Source organism: Cetorhinus maximus, chromosome 2 (genome assembly GCF_964194155.1).
Source record: "Cetorhinus maximus chromosome 2, sCetMax3.hap1.1, whole genome shotgun sequence".
NCBI classification, from domain to species: domain Eukaryota; kingdom Metazoa; phylum Chordata; class Chondrichthyes; order Lamniformes; family Cetorhinidae; genus Cetorhinus; species Cetorhinus maximus.
The window spans coordinates 46,900,275-46,922,386 of record NC_135880.1 but is presented as its reverse complement, the minus strand read 5'-3'; the positions used below and the strand labels follow the sequence as shown (position 1 = coordinate 46,922,386).

The 22,112-nt window shown below is 42.2% G+C and overlaps 1 protein-coding gene across 1 annotated transcript in view; it reads right to left on the bottom strand.

Annotated features, from left to right (window-relative positions):
• The window catches only part of rasgrf2b (Ras protein-specific guanine nucleotide-releasing factor 2b), a 266,898-nt gene that overhangs the window by 131,155 nt on the left and 113,631 nt on the right, over nt 1-22,112 (bottom strand). Inside the window, exons 6-8 of the mRNA XM_078564491.1 lie at nt 16,481-16,560; nt 11,997-12,190; nt 10,033-10,142 (exon numbers count right to left, since the gene is read on the bottom strand). Coding sequence (XP_078420617.1) covers nt 10,033-10,142; nt 11,997-12,190; nt 16,481-16,560 — 384 coding nt within the window. The remainder of the gene's footprint in view (nt 1-10,032; nt 10,143-11,996; nt 12,191-16,480; nt 16,561-22,112) is intronic.

The window sequence follows — 22,112 nt, the reverse complement described above, 5'->3', positions numbered from 1 at the left end:
AACATTTTCTCTTAAATTCCTGATAACTTGAATAACCTGGTCATTTCCTCTTCCACCTCGAGGATAATGACATCCTTGCTATAACTAGGTGATTAAAATGGCTCTTAATGCTCTAGATAATGGTCTGCCAATGCCTTATATGTTGCCAGTGCAGTCTCTTATATTTGTATGGCACTCTCTAATAATATAGAATGAGTGCTCATTGATATTTCTTCTCTGTCTGTGTTCGGTAGCCATTGAATATGTAATTTTGACATTTTCATAATAATCATTAATTAACAACTGGCTTGAGATAGATTCTTCCAACCAAGGCACTACAAGATGGAGCTATGTAAGCAGGGGCTGAACTGCTCCTGTTTCAAAACTTAAAGTAAATTAATTGCTTTTCATTAATTTCAAATTAGGACTCAAATTCAAACTTAGCTGATGAAGTTATGGATTTAGTCATCCCATGTGTCTGACCACCACAGATATTTAATTGCCTCCAAAGTCCCAAACCAAGCTATTGTGAAATCCGCACCAAGCAATATTTCTGTTTACTTGTTGTAGAGTACATCCTTAATATTTTTGCCAAGTAAGGGTATCAAGGGATATGGAGCTAAGGCAAATAATTGGAGTTGAGTCAGGCTTGGTCAAACTGAATGGGTGAGCAGCCTTGAGGAGCTGACAGGCCAACTGTAGTTACCACTAGAGAACTTAGGTACAGTTTAGCTAGAAGCAAAGTTTCAGCAGATTGAAATGAATGTCGGGGTTCTGCTGGAGTTTAACATGTTAGGTCCAAAGCATTGTAGTTCAGCCAGGACCCTTCTGCATACCAGGGCAGTGGATTGCAGAGTTATCTGGAGCTCCTGGAACAGAGAGCTTCCCACATTCTAGGGTTCCTCAGTGCCTGAAGGGACAGGCCCACAGTGCATGCAAAACCTATTGGTAACTTTAGGTTAGCTTTACCGCCAAATTGGAGGGGTTCGAGTAGGGCGAGCGAATGGAGAAGTGTGACGAGGTTATCGGGGGATATGCAAGATCGATAAACTAATCTAGAGTTCAAACAGTGTAATTTACAACATACATTGACCATAAGCTAAACTTGAATTAACAGACAAATAATGTTCATTTTAGTTTGATCATTAATGTAAAAGTTACAAAAAGTGAAATCTTGTCCATTGGCTTTTCATTGGGGCCATTTGGGAAATTGGGTTCTTTTGATTTGTTGACCTCCACAGAGATCATAACTATGTAAATTACTTAGATATTGAAATGCAATGTAAAAATGTAAAATTTGCCAATGGTGCCAAACTTGGAGGTATGGAAAACTGGGGAAGGTACCAATCGACTACAACAGGACACTGATAGGCCAGCAGGATGCGCAGACAAGTAGCAGATGGAATTTAATTCAGAGAAGTGAGGTGATTCATTTAGACAAAAAGGGATAGGGAGAGGCAATATAGTCTCAATGGCACAGTGCTAAAGAGTGTGCAGGGACAGGAGGGCCTGGGGGTTCATGTGCATAGATCTTTGAGGTTGGCAGGAAATATTGACGGAATAATTAGTGAAGCATATGGGGTCTTTGGTTTATAAACAGAGATATTGAATACAAAAGCAGGGAAGTTATGCTGAACATTTATAAAGCTCTGCTTAGGCCACAACTCTCTAAGTACTCTATACTGGGTCACCTCATTTTAGAAAGGTAACAGAAGAACATAGGAAACAAGAGCAGGAGTGGGCCTTTTTGCCTCTCAAGACCGCTCCACCATTCAATAAGATCATAGCTGATCTGATTGTGGCCTTAACTCCACTTTCCTGCCTGTCCCCCATAACCCTTGGCACCTTTGAGGGCCAAAAATCTGTCCAACTCAGTCTTGAATATATTCAATGGCCCAGCCTCCTCTGCTCTCTGGGGTACAGAATTCCAAAGATTAATGACCCTCTGAGAGAAGAAATTCTTCCTCATCTCTGTTTTAAATGGGAGACCTCTTATTTTGAGACAGTGCCCCCAATTCTAGATTTCTCCACGAGGGGAAACATTGTCTCAGCATGCACCCCAACTAGCCCCCTAGAATCTGATATGTTTCAACAGGATCACCTTTCATTCTTCTAACCTCCAATGAGTACGGACCCAACCCCCTCAACCTTTCCTCATAAGCCGACCCCTTCATCTCAGGAATCAACCTAGTGAACTTTCTTTGAACTGTCTCTAATGAAAGTATATCCCTCCTTAAATAAGGGGTCCAGAACTACACAATACCCTAGATGTGGTGTCGCCAGTGCCCTGAACAGTTGTAACAAGATCCTCCTACTTCTTTAATCCATTCCCCTTCCAATAAAGGCCAATATTCCATTTGCCTTCCTAATTACTTGCTTTACCTGCACGCTGACATTTTGCGATTCATATACGATAACACCCAGATCCCTCTGTACCGCAGCATTCCACAGTCTCTCTCTGTTTAAATAATATTCTGCTTTTCTATTCTTTCCACCAAAGTGGACAACCTCACACTTCTCACATTATACTCATCTGCCAAACTTTTGCCCACCCACTTAACCTATCTGTATCATTTTGCAGATTTTTTGCATGGAATTAAATGCTCCCCCTGGAGGTGGACTGGTAACTGGGTGGCCTATATATTTAGGAGGGATCTTTCCAATTTCCACCCCCACCCCCCCCACCCCCCCCCCCCGCCCCCCACCCCATCCTCGTTAAATCTGGTGCAGGAAGTGTCGAAGACAGCCTTCCATTTGGAGGCCAATTGAGGCCTTCTCACAGAACTTTATTTTCTCAATGAAATATATCTTTATTGAGAGCTATGGAATATCTCCTTAAATGTCTGTCATTGATTATCTACCATCTTACCTTTTAACCTAAGTCCCCAGTCCACTGTAGCCAACTCTGTCTTCATATCTTTGTAACTGCCTTTATTTAAGTTTATGACACTGGTTTCAGAGCCAAATTTGTCACTCTCAAAACAGAACGTGAAGGTCCATCATGTTATGATCCTTCTTGCCTTGAGGATCCTTTATGTTGAGATCATTAATTAATTATGTCTCACTACTTATTACCAGGTCTAAAATAGCATGTTCCCTGTTTGGTTTGAGAATATATTGTTCTAAGAATCTCTCCCAAATACACTGTGAACTTTTGCGCTCTTTGCCAATATGATTTTTCTAGCCTATATGAAGATAAAAATCACCCAAAATTACTGCAGGAAAGATGTGAGGGTCCTCGAGAGGGTCCAGAAGAGAATTACCAGAATGTTTCCAGGGATGAGGGATTTTAGCTAACTGGTTAATTTGGAGAAGCAAAGGAGATTGAGGGGAGATTTAATAAAGATTAAAAGTAAAAGATTATCACAGGTATCATAGATAAGCTGCTCCCATTAGTTGATTGTACAAGTACAAAGAGGCACAGATTCTAAGTGTTGGGTAAGAAATTGAGTGGGGATGTAAGGAAGGATTTTTTTACTCAGTGAGTAGTAAAACCTTGGAAATTGCTGCCTACGAGGATGGTGGAAGCAGAGATGATCTGAAAGGAAATTGGATTGCCGCTTGAGGGTAATAAACTTGCAGGCAACAGAGACAGAGAGGGGGAATGGAACTGACTAGATTACTCTAGAGAGAGTTGGCATGGACCTGATAGGCTAAATTTTCTCCTTTTTGCTGTAATGACTCTATGACTTTAGAAGTCTCTTTTTATGATTCAAAAAGGAGGTTAGATATCCTCATCAAGAAAAGTTAAATGTTAAAAATTATATGGAAAAAATTTTTTTGGGAAACTTCAGGTGACTTCTTTTGGTTACTAAGCAAGTTATGAAAAGCTCCAGAGAATGAGCCACATTGTAAGTTCCACCAGCTTCCAATTTGAGAATAGATTGCTGAACTTTCCAGACAGAACATGACAGAGATTGTCTTCAAGTGCTGACAATTGAATTTCATTTTGATAGGCATTGGAAAATTAATCATTGCTACTTCATATTCTAGGAAATTGGGTCATATGAAGCAATCGAGAGCCAACTAATTTGATTAGCTTTTAAGGGTCACAGAATTAGTGTGATAAGAGGTAAGACAGGAACCAACTGTATATATTAAGCAATAACAATTTCTAAACTTCTAAACATAGGATGGAATTTTATCAGTGGCATGCAGTGGCCAATGGCCGAACAGGAAGTAGGCACCACCTCTGCTCTCTTGCTTTTTTCCCCATTTCCCATGGGATTACAATTAAAATTTAAAGTGCCGGCTACGTGCATGGGAAAACCAATTCTGCGGCAGGAGAAGCCGTGATGAAGTGGTGAAGCTGACAATGCAGCAGGTACGGCAGGTTATAAAAGATACTCCTGGTCAAGTAGGGAGGTGCTGCATCACGGCACAACTCCATTGCCATTAACTTAAGACTTATAGAGAGCACTAAGGTGGCGTGGGTATTCTTTCACATTTAAATTTCACTTGGAAAGATTTCATATTGCATTGGTTTCATTTTATTCACATTTGCATCATCGTTAGTCAGAGAGTTGAATGTACTGACACACCTCATGGTTGGCATGCAGTGATGGGTACAGGGGAGTTAGGGACAGTTCCTTATTGTGGAAAAACAATATTATGTATTTTTGTTCACTCTTTATTGAATGTTCATGTTAGTGGGTGGAATTGTCCCAGATTTGCATTAAGTGCGATAGCAGGTGGGTAAAACATCCGCGATGGCGGGTTTTCATGTCCCAAACTTGCCACGTTATTTATGCATTCCCGGGAAACACGCCGTTTCAATGGCAGGCGGGCTGAACTTGCAGGCTCAGCTGGCCCTCCCTTCTATGCAATGTAAAAGACATTACCTGAGATCACTCTCAGCAGGGATAACTGAAATGTTGCAGGTGAACTCAAAGACCCGTAAGAACTCTGCCAGCCAACACCCTGAGATGGACACACATTTGGACAGTATTGACCCCACCCTTTAGGTCTCTCATTACCTTGATTGATTGTTCCTATCACTCACCTCCACCACACCCAGGATGCCAGGCCCTTCCCATTTCACTCGTCTATGCCCCACCCCCTCTCCTTCCTTGGGTCCTGCTTCCACTCCTCCAAGCACCTGACCCTCAGCCTCTCAACCCCCACCACAACCCCCACGTACCCCTGACTCGCCCTTTCTGGTCCTGAGACTTCATGCAAGCTGCTATTCTCCTGCTCCCCTCCCCTGTGCTGCAGAGTTCAATAAGAAAGACCGCTGACTGGCTACACAAAGCTGATTGATACATGCCATCTATAAATGAACGTGAACCAGCTACCACAAGATTCTTGTGTGCCACTGACTTTATCTTGGATGTAGCATGTAATTGAAAAAAAGTTTTAGACTAATGCGTGTTCATGGTATGCAAAAGTATTACAATTATGAACAGGATGACATGAGGCTTGACATGATGCTGGCTTAACCTCTGCATCTCAATCCACCCTTGAGAAATCAAAATTTCTCATCCCACCGAATTCAGTCACCTCGCACGCCAAACTTCCTGCTCTTGCGGGCTCCATAAAATCTCCTCTGTATAGCCGCTGCTTTTACCATTATACAAGGCTTGCTTGTTTACAAAATGGCGGTCCTGGAGCAGGAGCATACCGGGTCTATTGGTATGCTTGAGGCCTCCTGGGACTGGTGGTCACTGCAAGGACTAACTATGTGTCGTAGATAGCGCAAACAACATTATTATTTCAGTTACAAGTTTCCTTTGCTTTATGATTTAATTTTCTATTCATTCTGCCCCTCTAAAAAGGGGTATTTTTTGATAATAACAATCCTTATCATTTATTTTAAAAAAAGCCAACTTAAGTTCCAAGTTACAAATGCTTAAGTTTGGTACTGTAATGGAATTTATAAGCGTGGTTACAACCAACTGTGTAAATAATGAAGAGGCCATAATATAATCACATTCATCACTCTCATCGCTCTCAGAATCAATCAATCTTATGGCTGGTGTTTCACATTTTACTCTGACGATGTGCACAGAGTTAAAAATAAAATGACTTAAGATAAAATTCAGCATGATTTTAAAAACCTTGTTTTGACTTTATGTTTGTTGAATTATTTAGAAAGGAATTGATGTTGTGAACTCTAGAGCCCTCATGTGGCTTGTGTTAGACTCCATATATGTACATCAAAAAGCAGTGCCGTTCATTCTTGTTCGTTTTGTTCTGGAGACTTGATGAGGAGATGTTGCACAATATCAGATCCTGAAGTGCCTCTGGGATATGGTGGTTACATTGATGTAAGGGAGTGCTCTTCCCAGAGAATGAGTTCGTATCTACTAAGGCACATTAGCCACAATTTCAACCTGGGGCGAGAGGTGAGAGTGGGGCTAGGTTGAGACCCGGATCAGTTTAAATCTCTGTGCTTCATTAATATAGTCCAGGCCCGACTCTTGCCCATAGCCAGCAATGAGGCAAGTGCAACTAGTAACCAGCACCACGGACCCACAGGAATGGTCGCAGTCAGTCAGGTAAGTCGTGATCAAGGAAAGGGTGGGGTTTGAACGTCCAGGCAGGGGAGGTCCAAGGTTTCCTCGTGATGCCCGGGGGAGCACTGCTCTGATTTCTACATCCATTGAAAGGTAGGCCACTTGCATGGAGCATCAGACCGGCAGTCAACCGAGTGCATGCTGGCCCTCACCAATGGCCTGCACATGCAGAATGCCACCTTAAGCGGAAACCTATGAAAAGATGAGATGAAAACCTAGCCTTGGCCATTTAGCAACTCACTGAAGTGCAGAAAAGTGCTATCTAGCTTTTGCCTAGCATGGAGATGTGGGTGGTCCATAATGGGGAAGATGGAGAAAGGGGGCATGGTAGTGAGGTCCCTGCTCAAAGCGATCCCACTTCTCACCCAGTGCCCCTACCCCATCAGAGCCCCACATGCAGCCTCCTGTCCTGATGGGCAAGTCTGCCCCGTACAGGAGTGTAGGTAAGTCGGACTTTGATGGAGTTGTCAGGGATCCAAAATCCAGAGGAGGTTAGCCATGAGCAACTAATCAGTCAGAGAAGGGATAAGAACAGCCTGCCTCCAGCTCTGTTGAAACCACAGGGTAGAACCCAGAATGTAGGAAGTGTTGGAAAAGGACAAGCAAAGAATTGTAGTTTCAATAGGGTATTCACATGAATGTTTAACCTGTTACATTGCTGTTCAATTGTTCTGTACCATAAAGGTTATTTGCTTGCTCCATTTCCTGTATTATCCCTATTTCCCTGCTGCCTGGCAAGTGGTCTTCTGTCTTTTAAAGAATGGTAAGACAGGTAAAAACAAGCAATGGGAGCAATGGTTGATTGTGCTGGGGGCTGATAGAGCATGTGTTTCAGAATCTGCCTGCCAGATGGCTGCATTGCCTCAGTTTAAGTGAACGGTTCCTGAACCCCAGGTGGGCATTCCAGGCAGCTACGTGTGTGTGTGGTTGCTAGTGCACTGGCAAGTTGCACTCCTCCTCCTGCTGCTGTTGCTCCTCCTCCTCCAAACAGACAGAGCGTTCAGCACCTTCTTCCTCCTGGAACTCCGGTCCTCGCTGCTGCACTATGTTGTGCAGGCACAGCAGACCACTACCGATCTGGATACCCTGGCTGGTCCATACTGAAGAGTGCTCCCAAATCTGTCCAGGAACCTAAAGAACATCTTCAGCATCCTGACTGCTTGTTGTGCCCCACAACTCTGGTGGTCAGGTGGCTTCTATTGTACCTTTCCTAGGCTTCATTGCCTAAGCTTATCACGGGGGTCATCAGCCATATTTTCAGAGCGTATCCCTTGTCTCCAAGAAACTTTCTGCTTCTAGGTGTAAATATCACCGGGAGTCTTGACTGGTGCAGGATGAAGGCATCATGGCAGCTCCCTGCGATTCTTGCACAGACAAGCACGATAAGCTTGGTGGTTGCAGGCGAGATGAACATTGATGGAGTGGAAACCCTTTCCATTAATGAAGACTCCAGGGTGGTGTCTTGATCGCCACTGAACTCCCCGATGACTCCCTGAACATGTGGGAAGCCAGCCAGATTGGAAAAGCCAAGTGCATGTTCACGCTCACTGGCTTTGTCGGTTGAGAAGCGCACACAAGGTCTGGTCCTCGCCAACATGTCGCTGGTCACTGAGATGCGCTTGTGGGCAACAGATTGTGAGATGCTGCAAATATCACCAGCAGATCCAAGGAAGGAGCCAGAAGTGAAGAAATGAAGGGTGCAGCGGGTAGTTGACGAGAAGCTGCTGCTGCTTATCCTGTTCCTTATCTGATGTTCAAGCATAAGCAGTTCCCACACTGAACAGATGCTTGACGGCTGGGAAGTTCAACTCAAAGGTAATAAACTCCAAAGTATCAGGAATTACCTCCAAAGTAGTGGGAATCATCTTCAAAACAGTGAAAGCACTTTCTCAAAACAAGCCTTATGAGCAAACGCCTTTTACCTTGTCAAAGGAGCAGGTGTGAAGTCTCAGCATTTAAAGGATTTCTTACCTGTCACTTGTTCAACCCCGTCAAATCCCACAGTTCTCTCGCCGTGATTCCTCTGGCGAGTTCCACGAAGCCTGGGAAACCCGCGCATCTCAACATTAAGGCTCAACTCAAGTTAAAACACTTCTTAATGAGCATATCATAATGACAAGCCCACCTGTCCCACAGAGGTTTCTCGCTTGCCACAGAAGGTGCCCAGGTCAGAGTGTTGCTGCCAGCCTCCTGCCACACTGCCACTTTGAGCCCTTTCACCTACACGCCTATTGGCAAAGGCACTCACAATTTGCACTTAAAAGTACCCTCACTATCTTTGTTCGTGTACCCTGTATGCAACTGTAAAGATTGTTCCTACCCTTATTTTGTGGTCAGCAATTGTTTATAGGAGCAACATTTATTCTAAGTTCACCTCCATGCTGCATTTTTATCCCAGTGAGTCCTGGTGAATTTCCATGCTTCTGGCTGAAGCATAACAAATGGAACATCCACTTGCAATCATTCTGCATCAAAAAAATTCTATTTGTTTCTGTTCCTAGGAGATTAAAGGCTAGATTTTCTGCCTGAGCAGAATTGTGGCATATCTTGTGTGTGGCAACAACTCCACTTTCCACAAACCTTGGTCAATTTTTGCAATCTTGGATAATTGTTTATATATGGCAGATGCCGAATTTCTTGAATGGTTACCCAGGGAATGTTAGACAGAAAAATCCTAGTCTAACTCCTGGGTAACTATATAAATGAGCCCCCCCCCAATCAATCATTCACACTGACTACCCAAACCCCCAGAACCCCACCCCAACTCCCCCCCCTTAATCTCCTCCCCCACACCGCCCCCCCCCAAACTAGATCCTGACTCTGATCGAAGATTTGGGCCTTCATCTGTGGATCCTCACATGCCAGAATCATCAACAAGCACACTGGAACAATTAATGAGTACAATCAAATACTTAATGAATGTACTGGCTAATTAGCGAGAACACTGAAATAATCAATGAGCACACTGGAATAATTAATCAGTACACTCAAATAATTGGTGAACACACTAAAGAACGTCAACGGTTTAATCAGGAATGGCTGTGGGATACAGCGGGGGTAAGATTCAACTTCAACAGGAACGCGACTGAGGTGTCAGCTGTGGCTCAGTTCATAGCACCCTCGCCTTTGAATCAGAGGGTTGTGGGTTCATGTCCCACTCCCGGAAACCAAGAACTGTGATTGTACTCGAAAGAGTTGCAATCTGTGACTGTTGATAACTCGAAAGAATTTTCAACAGGAACGCAAAAATGGTGATAGTGGGTCAACTGCTTGTTATTTAATCCACCAGTTTTTCCTTTGAATTCACTGGAACCAAAAATTGGACGGAGGTAGATAACAGGCCACTATCGCTTGATGTTCACCTCCAACAAGATTGAATTTGACTTCCTGTGAGCTGTCTTGCTAGTCGGGCATCAGTCCCATCCCCTGAACTGCCAAATCAAATTAGGCAGATTCCTCTTATAAAGTGCTTGCTCTGGAGTAAAGGGTGATGTGCATCTACTAAGTGCAGTTTTTAAAACACACAAATACCACTTGCCTCGAAAGATTTTCCAGTTTTGACTTTGCAAATTCCAGGCTTTTCCTTTCCACGTGCTCATGTGGTGTGTGTGCCAGAAGTTCATGTAATGTTATTATATATCTTGGGATCTAAAATTGTACAACAGAGAAAGACATAAAGTTGGTGAGAAACAAAATATAACATCATTCTCAACAACACGCATGTTTACATTCTGCTATGGGCAGGCATTGTGTGCTTAGCACCAACGGTTTACTTTGTAGAGTATTCTGTGACGGATCCCTTGAACTTCTACACTTTATGCATGCAATACAATTTGTTGTCTAAGTATCATGAGTCCCCGGGGCAGTGTAATCCTGTTTCTTAGGGGGTCTGAATAATTACAAATCGCTTGCTATAATATAAATGGTGAACACTGCTATTGCTGTTTTGAATGCCATTAGTTTATAATTGTCAGATTTAAATTTTTCTTCAGAGATCCTCAGGCATGCTCCTGACATGATGATAACCAACTTCAATAGGAGTAGAGGACATACAACCCTGAAGTAAATGATGGGATAAATTAAAATGTAAAATATTGTTGCTAGACCCATAGAGACAACTATAAAACCATGGCCCAAAAACTGATGTCAAAATAATGGCAAGGCTAATAGTGCTCTCCATTATTTAAGTGCAAGTGCCCCAGCATCTTCAGCAGGTACGCGATTAAACACAGAAATCAAGAAGTCAGAGATGCTTCACTGCTCTGTTAGTTTTGTGAAAATGGCATATCACTACCTGGCTCCCCATTCAAATATAGCTTGAAGTCCCCGTACTTGCACAGTAGATACAAAGAGACCACAGAAAGTTAAGTCAAGTTATCTTACGTTAAACCAATGTGATAAGTGTTAATTATTGCCAGCCAACCTCTCGGACACTGAAAATTAACTATTACATGTGTGGCATCTCATTCCTTCAGATTTTATTTATTGCAGGAATTTTTACAATTTTTAAAGAAATTTTTGTTCTATTTTTTCCACTCTCTTAATTGAAAGATTGGAATCTTTCTGTCCATCTCTTTATTTCTCTTCCTGTAATTGATTTGACATTGAATCCACCCACTCAAAATTACATTTTTTTGTTTAGACCTTGCATTGTATTTCAATCTGATCGGTCGAGGAGACACATAGTTCCTTGCCCTGTTCATTCAGGTCATAGTGCTGCATCATTTTCATTGCACATTTCCAGCAATTGCCCCACAGAATAAGAGAATAAATTCATCAGGTGCTCTGGTTATAATTCCTTGTGCACAATATTGCTGATGAAATTATTGGAGACAGTTTTCAACTTCACCCTCTGGGTGTCAATCTAGCAGAACGGATTGCCCATTCTTGGTAGAACCTGCACAATTTTTTAAATCAATGAGATTAAAATTGGATGTGTCCTAGAATGGACGTGAGATCCAAACATCGCAAGATTGCCCCCAAGTTGTGAAGGTGAAAATTACCCTTACTGTGTAAGAAGTTTTGCATACAAATGATATTTTCATATCGGATTTCTTTCTATGATTTTAACAGACACATCAACCCATTTGTTGCCACTGGTAAAACAGTGATCAAAGGGATTTGATATCAATACATTCATCTTCACACAGAGTAATTTTCAGGCCAATGACAGGACATTGGAAGCTGAGTTTCTGAAGTAACAATACTACAATGAATAATAATTTAACCATTGATAACAAAAGCATTTCTTCAGTCTTTACTTACTGCAATAGAAAAGATAATATGCTAATGAGGCATCACTATCACCATTAACGTATGAATCGCCTCAGTCAAAAGACCTACTTTTTACTAAGTTAATCAAATTTTAGTTACAACAGAGAGAGAAGTACTGGGCTTTGTGGAGCCTCTGCAATCCAGAGGTCTACACTTAACACCCAACATGGCTATACCCATGTAACTGATAGATTACTCCAAACGTTCATCTGCAGAGTTAAATTTTACCTGAAACATGGGATATGTAAGAAAGGTCTCCAGCATCCGCCCCTCACATGCTGGGTTTGATTCATACTGTTTCAGCAGCTTGTCGAAATCCCTGTTTTGCTTACAGTTTGCTAATACCTGCAGACTGTACTGGTGGTTCCTGACAAACTCTTGGTAAATATTCAGCATAGGTAATAAAATGTCAAATAAGTCAGCTGGAAAAAGAAACAAAAGTCAATAAATTTAATCACAGCAGCTGTTTCACACACTTGTAATGGCATCTGCAGGAACAACATTATTTGGTATCCATAGAAACAGTATGATCTGCACAATCTTAATATCTTCTAACTCTGTAACAACTAGAGGATACTTATTTGTATCGCGAAGATTCATAGTCTATCTGAAATGCTTAATTGAGATGTGATTTCCTAAGTGGTTCTGTTTTCAGTTAAACTATAATCTTTTGTTCTTTCGAGAAACCTCACGGTTTTATTGTTAAAAGGGAAATGGACTGCTGTGCCTGATTAACACCACAGCTTCTAATCAGCAACCAGGATGTCATAAATCCTGCCTAAAAGAATGTTGTGACTTTGTGTAAAGCAGCAAAAATATAATATTAACTCTTGACTATCTGGAAATATCTAAAAATTTCTCTGGCAGTGCTTCAAAAGGAATCCTGTCATTTTGTCCTTATAAAGTAACAAAAAGAGTTGAAGTGACCTATCCCCTCTTTCTCTCTTCCAACCTAGATTTGTTTCTCCCCCTTCTGGAACTATATCCACGTGATGATCCTTCAAGCATGACCTTGGAAGTCAGCCTGCTATTTCATCTTGAGGGGGGGTGGTGTCACTGCTAAGTCCATTCTTGTTCACACCTGCTGTCTGCACATGCATATCGAGAACCATCATTTTGATATCAGCCATTTCATTTTCTCCACTCTCCTTACTGTTGTAACTTCATCTCATTTTAAACTTGCAGCACCCCATCCCCTCGGTTCTAACTTTGGCATCGCCAGCAAACCTGCTGAGAAGAAAAGGGGCTCATTGTTATATGGCAGAAGATGTCATACCCTGCTGAGACCAACCACTAACTCCCCAGTGACTCCTCCTACCTCCCTATGGATCATGATTCCACCACCCAACTTCAAACCATTATTTCTCAGGCTGCGATCTGCCTCAGCTCTTCTGGAGTGATCTTCGCTCCACTGCTCCCAACAACTCTGCGCAGCTTATTTCTACCTTCTTCCCAAGATGCACAAGCAGGACTGTCCTTGTAGAACAATTCTTTTAATTTCCTTCTGTGTCGCTGAGCTAAGTTCCTCTTAACTCAAAAAACTTTCATTTCCTCTCTTTGCCCAGCCCCTACCCACCTACAACCATAACTCTACTGGTGCCTAACTCCATAACTCCGAACTACTTAAACACTTGCAGATTCTGTAGCCCCGATCACCTGAGGAACATGGGGTCTGCTTCTGCATTTGGCAGCTGATGATTATCCCTCCACCAAAATAACTAAGCAGAAAAAAATCACAAGGCAGCAGGAAATTTGGCCATTTCATTTTTACAAGAGCTCCTTCTGAAAATGAGCCTGAAGTAGTACACTGTAAACAGTAACTAGTGCAGGGTCATTCCTACTTGACAGGATTTGTAGCCAGCATGTAACCTTGACCTTTTGTTAAAGTGTGTGAAATACATCATGAATATAGCAATACAGTTATTACAGTGTATTTGAACATTCACTAATGCTTTTGTTGTGCATCATAATCTCCATAATATACACAACAAAATCCAACATTTTGCTGTTTAGTGACGTCACTGTTAGCCTAAAGGAAACGACACCAATCAGTGAGTGGCTGAGAGCCAAATTTCCATAAGTTAACATTTCACTTGAATACATGCTGTTTTATAAAATTAGGATAGTCAAGACCCACACTAGAGCCCATCACCAAGGTTGAAAAGGGTAGGACAGAGGTGGAAAAATGGTTATAAGACCCAAGGTTTGTGCCTTAAAAGCCTATGGAGGGTGGAAACGGAGGGAAATGAGGGTAAGCTGTTCCATGGTTCTTTGACTAGAATGAGCAGAGACTGTGGCTGATGAATCTTGATTTCAACACAAGGAAAAGTGTGTAAAAAGGTGTATTTAGAACAGAAGTAGAAATTTAAGGGGAGCGTTCATTAAAAAAGCATCAACAAGCTAAAAAGAGGAAATAATTGTGATAGAGAGAGTCACAGCGATTGGAAGCTAAAGGCTTTTAGGGGGCATTAAAAAGAAGTACTTTTGTAAAATGTTAGCCAAAAAGACCTGGAGCACCCAGCAAGAACACAAGGACAGCAACCACCAGTGATTTCTGTCAATCCGAAATTTGTGGAGTTGGCGGGAGATGCCTTAAAAATTGGCGTTTAGTGGATTGGGGACACATCTGCAGCAGCTCCCACTGACATTGATGATGTTTACTGGACCGGAGAGGTACTAGGTCCCCTCATTGCCCCCTCCCACCACCCCTCAAAAGTGGTAAATGGATGGCCCCAATAGCCCTCTGGCAGAGGCCACATGCAATGTCAAAAAAAATCCTCCTCTCAGTTTCAAAGGTCTAAGCCCTGAAAGTGGGCCCCTCTTTTACTGGTGTTGCAAAAGGACACCTGATGAGACCAGACACCTGATGAAACCAAGCGTACCTGTATTAATTTTGGTTTTATTAAGTGTGTATTGTACCTTTAAGAATAATACGTTTTAGGAGAGATCACATGATCTGTAGTAACCAATAGGAGAGTAGCGCAGGCTACTTCACCAGTCAGTGTAGAGATAGAGTTGGAGTTGAAAGCACACGTGTAGTTGCTGCTGAGTATGTTGTAAATAAACTTAATGTTTTTTCCACCCAAGAAGTGTCTGCAGTTCAAATCTATCATTAATATAAGCAACTCGGCCACCCTTACAACAATACCTCTGCCAATATAACAGCAAGTCCTGTTGGAAAGCGGGTATAAGAACTTGCAATCTAGGTAACCCTACCCTCCGACCTCTTATATCAATAACCTTATAGGAAGGGGCAGATGATCTGCCACAGAAGGACTTCCAGAATCTATATGCCAAGGCCAGAACCTAGCATAACCAGGTCCAGATCCTCTGCCAAAGCTACAAACAGGTGCCTGCTGCAACTAGTGAGGAATTTCACCTCTATAAAGAATAATGATGAGATAAACTAAGACAGGACTTATAGTACATATTGTTAATATATCACAGGGATAATTCTCCAAAATTGAGCTATTACCAAAAGCATCATCCATCTGGACAAGTACGTTAAAAAATTAGGGCATGCATTACACCATGATTTAAATTGATGGTCAGAAAATAGTGCACAGTGCGACCTGAGATTCTCAGGTGAATTCTTGGTGGTTGACGTTCCTGGGCAGCTGGAAAATTACGCGTCATAATCCACCAATAAACTCACAGGTTGTGCACAATGGCTGCAAACCAAGTTTGCTCACTAAAGCTGATTCCCTGCAATTTAGATAGGGAGTTGTTTATTTTCTGATTTAGACTAGAGTATTTGCGCAGGAAGGATATGCTACATCTGTCTGCCAATGCAGTGCTATTGCTGGCTGAGTTAGTTCCACTCATCACTTATTCTGCTGGAAGAATGTTTTTTGTTTATCATCTGTTTTGTGTAATCTATAAACAATTATCTTTCTTTGGTTTAAGCTGGAAAAACAGCTGATGGATTGCGAATGAATAATACCATCCACTGTTGAGGGTTGCAGGTATTATAGAGTCATTTAAAATTCTATGTGAGGCTACACTTTTCCCAGTTTCAAAGCTAGCTGTTGTATAAAGCTGTTGTGACTGACAGTGTGACATTTAATAATTGCAGATTTTCATCTTTAATATTTGGGTATTGCCTGGGCAGAGCACAGAAAGGAAAATCTAGCAGATAAGATCACACAGAACCCAGTGGAAGGAAAATTCCAGAAGATTCTGATTCCAGTGTGCAATCCACCCAGACATTTTCCTTTTCTGTGCTCTGTCCAGATACTGTTTAACACCCAGGTGGTAAAAATAACTGTGTGCTACAATAACTATTCTATGGTCATGTTGGTCAGATACTTCGCAAGTGACAAAGTCAAATAAATTATGGTATCCTTATAAGTAGGAAATATTTATCTGGAATACTGCTGGTCACAATAAATGTTCTGTTAAAATATTTGTCCTATCTCCAAAGGAAAAAGGAAATAATTTTTTTTTAATGAATGACCCAATAAGGTTGATGTTAGTTGTCATTGTGCTGTTAACCCCAGCGGCAATACAATTTTTATTCTTCACATAAGTATAATAAATTCCATTACCTTTAAGGGACTGACTAACAAATTGCAGCTTGCGTTCAACTATACTTAACAGCACTCAGCAACTGATTCTCTTCCCCAGCAAAATCAACCAGTCATTTAATATTTTGGTCTATTTTAATGAATACAATCTATGTTTTCCCACTTTCTACATTAACCAGTTCTTACCTAACACCAATGTAGGCCAGTTGGCTATCCGTGCTTTTAGTCCTTGGTAAAATATCTCATGAAGGAACATAATTGTTTCACTGAAAGAAAATATTTCAGAAAAGTAACATTATAATTTGATTAGCTAAGAGAAACAAAAAACTATAAACAATAAGCTTCTTGCATGACCCAGTGGCAGCACTCTCATCTGAGTCAAAAAGCCATGGTTTTAAGCACCTCAACCCCAGCAGACACTTGAGCACATAATCTAGCTTGGCACTCCAGTACAGCACTCCTCCAGTGTTGGAGGCATGTTATGGCAGGTGGATGGTAAATGCCGAGCTGCCCAAATCCCAGAGGGAAACTTGAAGCAGTTGCCACAATTATTTGCAATTTGTACTTGTTTCGGGATGCAGGCTTTGAATTCAGTAAAAAGGCCACCAAGTCTTATAGGTTTCTTACAAAACTAAATTAAACCTAAAGTGGAAAGGGGAGTTTCAGAAGGCATTTGATAAATTCCCCCAGAAGAGAATGTTACCTTAACTTGAGGCTCAAGGAATTGAAGACAAATGGTTGACTAGTTAGGAAATTGGCTAAGCGACGGGAGACAGAGGGTAAGGATAATGGGCAGGTACTCTTATTGGCAAGACCAGTGGTCTCCCACAAAAATCTGTGTTGGTGTCTCAACTATTCACCATATTTATTAACAACTTAGACATTGGGATAGAAAGCCACATATCCAAATTTGTCAATGATACAAAGATAAGAGGCATTTTAAGCAGTATAAATGGAAGCATAAAATTACAAAGGGATATTGATAGATTAAGTAAATGGGAAAAACTATGACAAATGAATTTTCATGTAGGCAATGCGAGGTCATCTACTTTGGACCTAAAAAGTATAGCTCAGAGTACTTCTTAAATGGTGAAAAGCTAGAAACAGTGGAGCTCCAAAGGGACTTAGGAGTCTAAGCATATAGATATATACATCATATTGATGTCATGAGTAGGATTAGATAATAATCAAGAAGGCTAAAGGAATTCTGGCATTTATAATTAGAGGACAAAAATGCAAGAAGGCAGAAATTATGCCACAGCTACACGAAACCTGGAGTACTTTAAGCAGTTCCAGGCTCCACTTGTTAGGAAGAAGATATTGGCCTTAAGGGAGTGCAGCATAGACTTACCAGGATGATACCTGGACACAAAGGGCTAAGTTTACAAGGAGAGGTTACGCAAAATAGGTATTCCCTTGAATTTAGAAGGTTATAAGGTAATTTGGTCAAAGTTTTCAAGATATTGGGTTGGAGACTTTGTGGATCAACCTAAGCCCCTCCACCCATCCGACCTTGGCCCCTCATGGCCTTCATGCCCTTCCACCCGCTCCCAATAGCCACTCATTCCCTCCATGTCAACCTATGGCACTTCCATGCCTATTCACCCAGTATACACTCTGTACAGAATCAATGAACTCTATAGTAACAATGGCATATGTGAAAAAGCTTTAAAAAAGTCATTTATTCATAACTTTTTTTGAAAAAAACTGCTCTCTAGCCCTATAAAAGTGTCAATCAATCAGACATTTAAAGTATCAAAAGCAGAAACTGCAAGCACTTGACACCTTGTGGAAATAAACATTGAGCAATTGAAAAATAGATCTAAGAGAAAAATCTGTCAATCAAGCAATGTTTTCCCTTGGGTGCAGCTGTCGCAACAAATTAATGGGTGTCTGGGCTCTCAGCCAAGCCTCATTATGCATTAAAAACAGAAAATGCTGGAAAACCTGCAGCCAAAACTGTCATTCCTGGCTGAGAGCCCAGGGGCATAGGTTGGCATGATGGGTATGAGTGGCCATGGAGGATTTGTTTAGGGGCATGGAGGCAGCATGGAGAGTGTCCGGGGCAGTTCGGGGGTGTGAGTTATAAGGGTTAGAGGTCTGTTCTCTGTTTTATTACTTTTGTTACAACTGGGACAAACTGGGGCTAGAGCACCAAGGCAGGTATTTTAAACAGTCTGCCTCTGCAGCCAGCAGCACCTGTGGCTGCCCCCACACTGTTTCCGAGGGTGACCATCTTGTATCCATCCCCCTCAAAATAGCACTATTTAGATTATATGGCCTCTTCATATTGTTTCTCCCAAGTGCATCGCATCACATCACACATCTGCATTAAAATGCATCTGCCATGTGTCTGCTCATTTCACCAACTCCAGCATGCACCACCCATCCCTCACAACCACCCCCCACCCGGAAGTAAAATCCTGCCTTTTCAGGTACTTTCTCCCAAGGTGAGCAGTCTGAACCAGGGAATTTCCCAACTCCCACTACCTGCCTCTAGAATGAAAATCCAGTCCATGATGGGGAACAGATAGTTTCTCTGTACCTATCCTATCCTGTTGATTGGGGGTCTAGGATTGGGAGACAGTCTGAAGTAGAGAGTCAAGAATGAAATTAGAAAGTAAGCAAAAGATGGTAGGAGTTTGGAATCACTTCTGCAAATGGCAATAGTTGCTAGATCCAATTTAAAGCTGAAATTAATGGATTTTGTTAACCAAAGGTATTAAAGGATATTGGGAAAAGGTATCCACATGGAATTAGGTCGCAGATCAGCCAAGATCTTATTGAATGTTGGAACAAGCTCAAGGGGCTAAATGGCCTACTCCTGTTCCTATGATTTGTTTAGTGACTATTCCCTAATTAAAGCAACTTCATAGTTTTAAAGTTGAAAAGCACAGTTAACCTTTAAAGGAACGATCTTGTCAAGTCCTGATTCTCTTCAGGCTATATACCACTTACCAGGTGATTACCTCATTGCTGTCCACCTGGCTAATGGCCCATTTCATCTTTTGCTACCTTTTTTTAACATTCCATGTTATTTATTATCAACAAGCTAAGCATTTCCTGGAATTTCCATTCTACACATCCCCCAGGCAGGTTAGATTGTGGTGTTTGCATTAAAAGAAATGACATAAAGGGAACCAAAGTCAGGATTAAAACAAAAGGCAGAATGAATTTGCGGACCTTTGAATCACCATTCAGTTGGAGTAACAATCACTAGTTTTATGTAAACAATATGACTTTGTTTAAATTGATAGAATCAACAAATGTTACACCACAGAAGGAGTTCATTTGGTCCGCCTTGTCTGTATCAGTTCTTTGAAAGAGCTGTTCAATTTGTTCCCATATCGCTGTTTTTTCCCTTAACACTGAAAATTAGCCCTCTGCATCTCCAGTTCCTTTCAGTCTATCAAAACGACTCATTGCAAAACCCTCATAATTTTGGATACCTCTATTAGATCTCCCCCTCAACCTTCTCTGCTCAAAGGAGTACAATTACAGTTTTTCTAATCTCTTATATATAACTGAAGTCTCTCATGGCTGGTATCATCCTGGTGAACCTCCTCTATACCCTCTCCAAGCCTTGACTCCCTTCCTATTGTATGGTGCCCAGAATTGTACACAATACTCCAGCTGAGCCTCAATCAATGATTCATTGGCATCTGGTATGACTTATTTATTTTTATATTCAAGGCTCCTGTTTATAAAGTCAAGCATCCCATACCTTTTCTTAACTATCTCATTCACTTCCCCTACCACCTTTAAAAATTTGTGACTATGCAACATCAGGTCATTCTGCTCTTGTATCCATCCCCCTCAAAATAGCACTATTTAGATTATATGGCCTCTTCATATTGTTTCTGCCAAGTGCATCGCATCACATCACACATTAAAGTGCATCTGCCATGTGTCTGCTCATTTCACCAACCTGTTTATTGTTGCAAATATCTAATTCATATGTTTTAAAATATAACTTTTAGTTTTAGGAATTAAAGTTTGAACTCTAGAAAAATGAGGGCATCTGATTGAGAAACTGATAAGCAACCTTGAAGTAAATGCAATTCAAACAAGCTTGGTGCTAATTACAGTTAAAAACTAAACTGTGTTTACCTTACAAGGTCAGAGTTGATAGAAAAAAAACTTAAATAGATGACCATTTCTGGACCTCTTGGTAGAGCCAGGGTATCGATTGTTATCAACATAAGAGAAGTTATAAGTTAACAATTCTGGGAAAAGGATCCATAAAACTCCATTAGAGGTAGAAATTATTCATATGGGTTGCAGAATCAAAGAGCTATGTTAAAGATAAAATAATTTGCTTGCATTTCTGTTTGAATCAGCCCAAAACAAGCCACATTGCCATAGAGGTAATGGGCAGAATTGTCCCAGATCTGCACAAAGTGCGGTAGCAGATGGCAAAAAAGGACGTTTTACCCACCGGCCACAATGGCGAGTTTTCGCGCCATACTGTCCCATCCCCGATGCATCCCGCCCCTTTAATAATGCATTCCCAGGAAACATGCCGGATTGCTGGCAGGGTGGCCTCTGATTCACCCGCCCTGCCATCACCTCAGGCTTTCAGTATCCGGGCGCCATATTTAAAGGACAGCCCTGCACAGAGCTAGCACTCTCTAAAGGATCGGAAGCTGCTGCAAAGTCATGGCTGCCAAAGGGAGGAAACATGCTGCCCCCAAATTTAGCAACGCCTTCCTCGAGCGCCTACTGGACATAATAGAGGCCTGCTGCGATGCCCTCTAACCCCAGTCTGGGAGAAGACCAGCAAGCATGGTAACAAATCCAGCATGGGAGGCAGTGGCAGTGATGGTCAGTGCCAATGCCCTGCAAAAAAGGATGAATGGTCTCCTCCTTGCTGTCAGGATAAGTCACCCTTCTCATCAATCTCAGCTCACATACTCACAAGCCCGTCACACATACACAGGGATCTCACCCACTGCCAATTCAAGGGGCATCACCATTCATTCTCTCTCACACACCTTCATCTGCCCTGAAGATCGTGTTCTCATCCCGTCCATTGCACCACTCACCACCCACAAATGCCAGGCATACTTCTCATCTGGCCTGGCAGGTGTCCTGCTTACATGCTCCCTGCCCGTCTTCATGCAGGACAAGCTGGCACATGACTAAAGCGAGCGGTCACAGACTGGTGCAGGAATGCCCGACGTCACAGTCCACACGGACTTCAAAAATAGAGTGGTCAGGCTAGCTGGCATTCCTGTGCTGACGCTGAGGTCGGCAGTGCTCAACCAAATGAGGGCCCAGCAGTGCAACATCGCCCTGCCATGCACTAATTATCTCTCCATGCTTTTGCAGGTACATCTGGGAAGCAGCCAAGGAGGACCATGAGCCAGGTCCTCCACTCAAGCCATGGAGACACCTTGGAAAAAGAATCTGATGACACCCCAATTGAAAACTCATCACAGCGCCCACCAGTGCAGATACACACACCTCGGTGGGACCCTAGTTCTAGAGTAGCCTCGAGGTCATAATCTGGTGAGCACATCACATTGTGTGATCCACAACAGGCAGTGGCAGGGACTTCCCAGGTTTTCAGGACTCAGAGGACTGCTGGAGGCCAGAAATCTGCTGAATCCAAGTCAGATGAGAAGCCTCAGTGCTCGGTAATACCTCAGATGCTGGAGCTGCAAAGGCAAGCTCGGGACATCAGGAAGGGTTGTCCGCTGAACTCCTCAAATTGCAAGGCACGATGGAGGAATCAGTGCTGACGTGTCAACGCACCGAGGTCAACACTGGTAGGATGGCAGCCGCCATGGAGACCTTGGTCCAGGATGTCACTCCT